General features: G+C 40.1%; 1 protein-coding gene across 1 annotated transcript; it reads right to left on the bottom strand.

The window, feature by feature from the left end:
• Window positions 1-3,054: 3,054 nt before the first annotated feature.
• LOC119742541 lies at window positions 3,055-9,608 on the bottom strand. Its single transcript, XM_038218554.1, has 4 exons — window positions 9,429-9,608; window positions 7,215-7,278; window positions 4,868-4,986; window positions 3,055-3,977 (listed from the first exon to the last, which is right to left on the bottom strand). Exons 1-4 carry the CDS (start codon window positions 9,481-9,483, stop codon window positions 3,856-3,858), a joined length of 360 nt encoding a protein of 119 aa, XP_038074482.1. The 5' UTR covers window positions 9,484-9,608; the 3' UTR covers window positions 3,055-3,855.
• Window positions 9,609-9,904: the final 296 nt, after the last annotated feature.

Here is a 9,904-nt window from a genome sequence, read left to right as displayed (position 1 = left end):
ACGCAGACGGATTCTACGGTAGTATTCCGTGAGATCTTGGCTGAGCTGAACCTGGTTCACAGAACGGGGAGCGGGACAAAAATTGAGACCCTTGGAGAGAAGTTTGTGCTCTGCGTCAGATATTAATGAGGAAGAAAGATTAACTACAGTGTTGACAGGGGGTTCTGGCGGTGGCGTGGTAGATGGGGACCTAGGACGTCTGAAACGTCTGTGTCTGCGTTGCTGTTGCTTGGCAAGCAAGCCACCAATCTTCTTGTTTCTCCTGTTGAGTAGGACAGAGTCAAGGTTAGACAAACCCCTTTCAATCTCATCATGGAAATTCCTGTACGTGGAGTCAGAACAACTGGATTTGAGTTGGGAGTCAAGGTGGGAAATATTCTGATGGAGGTCCTCACGTGTAAATTGACACTGCTGAGAGAGAATATTGATGAGTTTAATAGAGGCACCATGTATAACTTGATTCCATCTCATTTGAAGGTGTGGTGGGAGGTTTCCTAAGCAGGGAGTGTGAGACAGTTGCAAACCTTTGGGGATAAATCGAGAGAGGGAGTAAAACCTGTAGTTATCCTGATGGTAGGAAAAGCGTAAGGCCTTTTCCTTTGCCTTTCTGAGCTGTTGGAAAGTGCAAATGGTGTCACTCATATCTGTAGAAAGGGAAAGAATAAACGGTTAATACAATAAATCAGTGGAGGAACACGAAGACAAAAAATACAAGTCAAATGGAGTTGCTCATGCCTTTTGAAGAGACAGAGCAAAACAAAATTGTAGGTACCTGTAGTGTGGAGAGAACAGTTTGATTAGTACATGGTATAAAACGATCAAAAGAAGGAACAAAACAAAACACAATGAAACTTACATGTCAGCAAGGAGGATCACCACGAAGGGATACTGCAACAGAGAAGTTGAAACATGAAAAAAAGTAAAACTGCTGCAAACTGCTTACTGACTGGATGGACCTGAAATATATAAATCTTAAAATTAATGTGGCCTGACGTTGCGAACTTAGCAAGTTCTTCTTCAGAGGCTAAAACAGAAATGACAGAGGTAATTTTAAGGTCAAATTTGTGTTGCTTTTGTAAAATGTATTTTTTGATCACTGCGTGGACATATATACATTGTATTGAAGATTTAAAGAGGTTGTGGAATGCTCGAAGATATTTCCGTCATTTTTCGGGTATATATAGCCTAAGTTTGTCCTGTTGATCAATAATTCCGAGATCAGTGTGGTACTGATTTGTTTTTGGCAGTGATAACGTTGCTTGTTTCTCATTGATTGCGATGTCTTCCGGATAACTTTTTTGTTAAGCACCAGACGACGATCAGCAATTTGGGCCTGACCTTTGAGACCAAATTGCGATAATTGAGACTCCGTTGTTGTTGATTGCCGATATATTGCCGACTACAAAACGCCGCTGGACAAAGTATCGTCTTGAAATTGAACAATGACGACCATCGCTGTTGATAGTACAGGGGCAGATCCAGGTTTTTTGGCGGGGGGGGGTATCAGCAATCAATTCTGAAATTAATGTAAAAAGGTTATTTTTTTGTCCGGACACTTGGCCTCCGTAAAACCAATAGGTTTGGAGATGGGGGGGGGGGGGGGGGGCTCGCGGCAAACTTTCAATGGGGGCGCTGTTCAAATTCGACGAATATTATAATATTGCAGAATAGACCTTTCTGCGCTTGGTTGGCAAACTGCATTTTTGCCAACCACGGCCTGCAAAACTATGGAAGGCCCAACACTGCAAAAATGAAGTAGAGTCATTACATATCACCAAAATATTATTTGATACTTGAAAATACAACACTTTCAACAAAGCTAGAAAATAATTCCTACATGTGCCTTTTACTATGTGTTGATGGCGTTATGAACCCCTGTAGCCTAGCTGGTCTGCCCTACTTTGTGCGCAGGCGTACATTATTACCAGTATAATTTGTTCGGGTGTCAGAGTGGCGGGGGGGGGGGGGGTTCGAATAATTTTTAAGGGGTGACCATGTCAAACGAGTCAGACGATATTGAATTGCGAAATATTAAATCACACCTCTTCGTCACTTTGGCGGAGACACCTTAAGAGTCATTTGCCCATAGAAGAGTCATTTGCCCATAGAGTCCGTGCATAAATACACCCTAGGCGGTACAGATGCATCAGAATGGAACGTCGATCCGATGTGCACGCTTCGTTCTCATCCGTGCTGAAAGGTACACAGGTTTGTTTACACCGGACACCCGTAAAGCCCCCGTAAAGCCCCCGCAAAGCAAAAAGTTCGGGTTGGGGCGGGACGCGATTTCCCCCCCCCCAAACGACACCCACATATGGGTGTACGCTATGGCGTTTTGGACTTAACTTTTATAAAAACATGAGAAGAAAATATAAGATTAGGAAAAAAAGTCATTTTGAACGTTATGAAATTCGGACTTTATTTCCCTTAAAAAAAAAAAAATCCTCCAAAGACTCGGGCTAGAAAAAAAAAATCCTGGTACTCAACATGACTCCCTTACCTTCCCTGGATGATGCTGGATGTTGGTGACTTGGTTGATCCAGTACCGTAAGCACGTTATTTGCCCGATGGCTGCATTGTAATCGTTGTGCGCACTGACTGGGTGTTGTCTTATTCCTACTGGTCCTTTATGGTAGATATGGTCGGCCAAATATAATTGAATTTGCTTCTTTTCTAAATGATCCGTGTCCTGTTTGCTTAAGTTTCCTCCGTAGAAATTTGCTGAGTGTTTTTCTTTATTTTCTCTTTGCTTTAAAGATATTATTACTTTGGTGTTTCGCAAAAAGTTTTAGATTGCTTGCTAACCTGGTATTCTTGCTTTAAACTTTAAATTGGTTTAAGTGTTTCCAATAAATAGCATGCATGTAATAATTGTATTTATTTAATGGTTTTTGATTGACTTGCTGTTGGCTTTGTTTTTGCTGCTTCATAGTTCCTGTTTTATTTTTTTTGGTTGTGTTGTGCTCCTTAGACGGGACAAAAGCCGCTCGTCTTTAACGGAGTTATAAACATTTACAACTACAAGACATTCAGAAAACACTCACTCAATCTAACTGCTTTGCATGTAACTTTTAATGTCATCTACTTGTAGAATTAAAGCACGTTACTGGTGAGATAAATCAAGAAAACCAGATAGGGAAAAAATAATCTCGATCAGTTTGATCTGAATAAGTTGTTGTGAACAAGAATTGTTTCAGTAAAACCCAATAGAGTGAACTGAGGTTATTGCCAAGCCAATTAAAGGAAAAAAAACAAGAACAATTATAATTCAATTTGTGTTATGAAGAATAAGAGTCTGACTACAATGTTGATATCCATCATACTTGGTATATACGAATATGCTTTCAAAATTGTCACCACATAATGATGCTCTCCGTATATTGACATCTAAACTTAACTCCCGTTCCTCTCTAGTTTTGTTTATGTTAAAACTGTATCAAGTGATGATGCTTGGATTTGCTTGAACCCATGAGAGAGAGTCTTGCCAAAGACTTGCATTGTCTTTAATATTTTTTTTTAATTAATGTGTAAAGCATAGATTGTTTGTTTCTTACAATGCTTGTTTTCTTAGGCGGCAATTTGTCGTGTGAGTACGTATGTAATATTTTGTAATAACCCCAACCAGACCAAAAAGAACAAAAAAACACCATTTGGATATTAAAACGTGAGCCAAAATAAACGGCAATGTAGAATACGCCAATCCTCAAGAAAAAGTCAGTTCATAGTTATTAAAATTGTAATAAAAAAACAAGCCACCACCAATTTAATTTTAATGCGAGCGAATGCAAACATAACCAGTACACTTTTCGGGTATCACGAAGTCAGTTTGGTCCGGATCCACTTCTGGTGTTTTCTTTAGCAGTGTTTGCGTACTTCTCTATTGCTGCATCCCTCGTGGCAGCATTCCTCGTGAAGGCCTCGCTTTGAAATGCCACGATTGTCCAAGAAGCTGTTAGCCTCGTCTGATTCCACAAATGCTGGTGGGGCCAAAAAAAAAAAGATTACACAAATAACTGTGGCCTCGTGGTTAAGGGCATTGAATATGTGGTATGCGGGTAATTCTGCAGGTTGTTGGTTCGAGTCCTGCCTGGGTCATGGTGCGTATGCCCTTGGGCAAGGTACTTTGTCACTCATTGCTTCTCTCCACCCAGGAGTAAATGGGTACCTGTGAGGGCAGAGATGGTTATTGTGGTTGATTAATCTTCCTTGCGCCTAACAGGCTGCATCGAGCATACTCCCCAGGGAGCTATGATGGTCTTTGGAATGTTTCATGGGCCCAACGAGCAGGGGTAATGATGTAGCGCCTTGAGCACAAGTCCTGGTGGATACGTGCGCTTTATAAATATTGTTTTCTTATTTTTATGTGAACGTTAACATTTCAACTTCAATTGTTAACGAGTTTGCTCAGCAAAATCTCCATGAAATGTCCATCAAGTGTCCTATATCAAAGGCAAAGTTCACAGCTAAACTTACACACTGAATTTTGATAAAAGAATGCTGAGCATAATTATTGGTAGCGAACCTAAAGTGTAAACCTCATATCACAGGTTCAATAATTATTGGTATGGCCCAGAAAATGCACACGAAGAAGCAGAAAGGCAAACGGAGTTAGTACAATTAATTTTTTGTTCACCAGCTGTGCAGATTTTTATTTTGGTCACCTTTGCATAATTATGAAAGTTTTGGAACCTCTGCAGACTTGTGACCAGGTGATGTCAGAAATTGTTGTGTTATTTTTTTGTATTGATTATATTACATATGAGGGATATAATAACGACTTGACCTTACTGAAAAGGATGAAGGACTTATTTAATAGAGTTTCTATTTGTTTTGTCTGTTCTTGATTTGGAGATTATGATTAGAATACCTGATGGGGCCTCATTAGCAGCGAGATGGTGCGGGCGCCGGTGTAAGGTTACATGGTGGCAAATCTTTGCATACTTCCGAAGAAGTCTATGGCCACAGTAATGCGGTTTGCGCGTCTCCCTGTACAAAAGCAAAGATAATCAATTAAACATAATTGCATGACTGGTGTCACCGTCAGATTTCAAATTGGTTGCTTCTCTCATCCATTTTTTTTTTTTTATTAAAGCGAGGTCCAGTCAAAACGACAGTGACCCGGATTAACCTCGCCTGTGGAACCAGCTACCAATACACATTACGACATCTGATTCCATTCTCTCCTTCAAAGCATCGCTCAAAACACATCTAATGACTCTGGCTTTTGCTTAATTCAGTCCGTTTATTGTTATCCTGAGCTAGGTGCAATCTGATCACATGAGCGGCGTGGGCGTCGGTGTGCATTTGCCAAAAAATTTATGAATTCATCTGAATTGGAGATGCCTGGCGATGTAGGCCGACATTCATGTTCTTCACATGGGAGGAATGCACCTAGACACCAGCTGCATTTCTGCATATCTGTTGTTTATTTGTAATTTGTACCTTTTTCTCTCTCTCTATTGGTATAATGTTTATTTTCTGAGTAAATTGGATTAAATGCATTTATAGCGCCTTGAACGCCTTAATAGATTTAAAGCTATAGGTCATCATTTGCAGCTATCCAAAAAGTAGCTGGCGTAATTATTGTTGAAAAACATACTTGGTTGAAAGATAGTAAGGGGACTAAACTCCCTGTGAAATTATTCTCTCTGGCAAGCTGTCATTTTGAAGTAATCAACGAAAGAAGGCCTTTCCAACGGTGCTTCTTAAGACGCACCATAGGAAAATTTAAATTAGTAGTTCGTTTTGTTATTCGGCGAAGCGCGCTGAAGCATTGGCACGACGCACACGCACTCCCGGTTGCTATAATTCGTCAGATCAGTGCGCGACATCGCGTAGCTGCATTCAGCTCCGTGAGAACGTGTCTCGGACGCTGAATTTAGGCGCAATTCAAAACATGATTCAGCAAGTTTTGATTTGAAATTGAGATCCTAGAATGCTGTTTTTCTCAGAATATACAGCTGAAGCTGAGCTGAAACTTTATCAGGTTAGTTGTTTAGTACCCTTCTTTAGATTTTGAGAACTATTGTTGCTTCAAACGAACAAAATGCACAAATTACAAATGATGGACAATAACTTTAATAGGCTTAATAGGTGCGCTTTATACATTTTCATTATTATTATTATCATATTTTTTTTCTGAATGAATCCAGTTTTACATCAATCCACGGAATGTCATTTGAAGATACTGAGCTGCGTGAAAACCACAGATCACACACAGGCATTCAGCTACCAAAGAAATGCGTCTAACTTTTGTCAAGACTGAAACACTATTTTTATTTTCCAATTTTGCATTTTGAATATGAGGAAACCTTTTTCTGAAATAACGATGGTGATTTTTGTCTGGTTTTCATATGCAAGTTTTCATTTATTCATTAAGGCAGGAAAACTCCCTTTTTGTTATATTTGAATGGTAAATGATCATTGGTGAACAGCTGATTTTTGTGACATTTAATTAAAAAAGAAATAACTTGTGAAGAGAGTACGCTTATTACTAGTCTAGGGGCTAGTCGTTGTTAATGTTTGATACGCGATAACCCGCTGCCGCGAGAGGGCGCTATCACGACCAACCAATATCACCAACGACCCGACAGAACAACGTAAACAACATTTCCTAAAATCTCACTACACACCACAGAAGAGCTGACCAGTGAAATTGCACACAAGTCTTGCTGCATCTTTTAAACCACTGGAATAAATTTGAGAGTTTGCTTCGGAACTACTATGAATGTTTGAATTGCGCGCGCGCTGCATATATAAGGCCAAACAGGTGCGTGCGCCTTACACAACCAATAGGAATTGTTCTTCTGACGGGTTCGTGGATGATATTGCTTGGGCTTAATAGCGCCCTCTCGCGTCGGCCGGTGATCCCGGCATCGGGTTATCGCGTATTAAACAATAACAACGTCTAGACCCTGGACTAGCAAATTACGTGAAATTTCAAAGCTCCTAGTCAATAATATGTACTTTTTCCTTATGTTGTTATCATTAAATGGAGCGGGCCGCATATGTTGTATGCGTGTTTTTGAATTAGCCTTCATGAGAGTTGTCTCAAAAAAAAATCTACTGGATCAAATCACGCAACATGGCCTGCATTTAAATGGGGGTTTTGTTGGGGGGGGGGGAGGAAATGAAACACCTACTGATAATCATTTACATTGCAACATTTCAGATTAATTTAAAAGGGATTTGATACAATACACAATGTGGCTTACAATTGTCCATCGTCTTCGATGTCCAAATCATCAATTTTGTCGTCCTTGTTGAAATCAGCGGGTTCTGAGAAACAATGAAAAGAAAACACGATCACGTGGTGTCAACAGATAGGACACTCCATGTTTAAACTTAAACTCCATCTCAACACAATGATTGAGGGTTAACATAAAAGCTGAGTGAAAGTGAAACCGACGATGTTTCAATACAATGCTTGGACAGCAGAGAACCATTTAGGGTAAACAGCTAACAGCGAATAATTTGAAAAACACTTTCAATAGTTTCAAAACACGGAACAATGCAGTAGTGATCTTTAGCGACGCCGAATTTTTAACGAAAAGTCTTAAAGTTAAGACTTTTTAACCGGAAAAACAGATGCAATATGTTCATTGTTTTAAATAGTTAAATCTGAAACAGAATCCGTGGATGTTTAAAGTATGTAAATGTTAGAAGTACTTTTGATGACATGCAGACACCTTAAAAGGATGGTCCGCCTTGTTGAATCAGTGGCGAGAAACAAATCAGAGGCAGAACAATAAACAAAGAACATACAATGGAATTTAATTGTGATATTGTGAAATGATAGGAAACTTTTTTTTTCTCTTGATCAGAAGAGTTACATGATAACATTTCCTATATTTGTATAGACATGCTGTAAATTCAAGGGCAGATCCAGAACACATTTTTTTGGGGGGGGGGCAAACAAAATTTGGTCCCCCAAATATTAGGTAAAAACTACGGTTTGGGATTCGGGGCCCGCTGAAGGAGCCGAAAATTGTTGGATTGTAGATGCTCCGTGACGCTTGGTGCGACCTGAGGCAATTTCTGACCACTTTAACCATTTTTTTAGGGAACAGAATGATGGTGTACACAGTGCCTGCCTTAACTGCGAAGTTGCTTCAAATAAAAAAATGTGGGTTTTTTTTTGGGGGGGGGGAGGGGAGGGGAGGGGGCATGGCCTGTTGCCCCTCCCCAACCCCCCGATATAGCCTCCATGTTGCAAATATTGACGCCAATATTGACGCCAATATTCACGACATGGTCTCCAAGTCGCAAATATTGACGCCAATATTGACGCCAATTTTCACGACATGGTCTCCATGTCGCAAATATTGACGCCAATATTCACGACATAGCCTCCATGTCGCAAATATTGACGCCAATATTGACGCCAAAATTCACGACAGGCCCAAGTTGTAAACGCACTCATGAGTGATTTTTTTTTCACAGCAACTTGGGGTGTCCGTTACCCACACAGTCTGGCACCCAGACACACCTATCTCTGGCTGAACGTTCGTCGTGAGGCGCAGCGCGAGCCATGAATGTACATGTACATTGGACGCAAGGTGACCGTTTTAGCCGATTTTCGGCTAACTTTGACATAATTTTTGTAAAAAAAACCAGAGTTTGACAGAAAGTTTAATTGACAGAATGGATTTCTTGGGCAGATTTCTGGCAGAATTCTGCAAAAATTGTTGTAAATTTGATTTGATGAGAACAGCAAATTTGAACAAAAAATAGTACATATTTGTTTGAAAAAGCTTCAATCCTTTCAATATTCACGCATGAGTGGGTTTGCGACTTAGGCCTGTCGTGAATATTTGCGTCAATATTGGCGTCAATATTTGCGACTTGGGTCCATGTCGTGAATATTGGCGTCAATATTGGCGTCAATATTTGCGACATGGAGGCCGTGTCGTGAATATTGGCGTGAATATTGGCGTCAATATTTGCGACATAGAGGCCATGTCGTGAATATTGGCGTCAATATTGGTGTCAATATTTGCGACTTGGGTCCATGTCGTGAATATTGGCGTAAATATTGGCGCAAATATTTGCAACATGGGTGCCATGTCGTGAATATTGGCGTCAATATTGGCGTCAATATATATGTGCAATGTCCCTTTAAAGCCACCATAGATGCGACATGTTGGGAGTGTTTAGTCTGAAATCATATGTCCCAAACAAAATATATTGGATTGTAATAAAAAAAAAAACCTCTTTCATCAAATATATTTTAGGGGGAACTATTTTACAGGAGATATACCGACAGTATAACAACGAAACAAATGCCAGCAGAAGCGCTTAAAAGAAGTAAATCACCTTCGATAGCAACTACACGGGCGCAGAGCAGCAGCAAAACCATGAGTCGTGCTACTTAAAAACTCGTTTTGCTGATCACACGAAAGGCTCGGAAGAGGTACGAGGTAACTCACCTGCAATGGCAACTGCAAAAGCGCAGATCAGCAGCAAAGCTATGAATCGGTTCATGATGGCGATAACAGAGTCTTCGTGGAAATTGGTAGGAACTGGTGTAGCGACGGAACAGCAGCAACGACACCCAAAGCCAAGCCTCTAATAGAGAAAACTCAGAAACTCCACCTCATATAAGCAATTTCGGTCCACAATGTTTCGTCGAGAACCTGTTCGATAGAATCATTTGAAGTTAATTCCCCCTGCCAAACAAAACATCTTCTAAAGCTCAAGTTGAAACACTTGTACCAGAATGTAATTGTTTTTTTTGTTTTTTTGGCTCTTCATTTTGGAAAAGTGCCACTGTAATCATGTGTTTCCCTTTCTTTTTACCATTGAGGAAAGTGCAAAAAAAATCCGTTAAGTGCATCCTTGGTTCTATCCTGGATTAAATATACATTTTAAATTTCCGTAGTAATTATAAAAATTTGGTGTGGAC

The sequence above is a fragment of the Patiria miniata genome, unplaced genomic scaffold (genome assembly GCF_015706575.1).
Source record: "Patiria miniata isolate m_02_andy unplaced genomic scaffold, ASM1570657v1 HiC_scaffold_6, whole genome shotgun sequence".
Taxonomy (NCBI): domain Eukaryota; kingdom Metazoa; phylum Echinodermata; class Asteroidea; order Valvatida; family Asterinidae; genus Patiria; species Patiria miniata.
The sequence above is the reverse complement of the archived record's forward strand: the minus strand, read 5'-3'. Positions and strand labels throughout refer to the sequence as shown.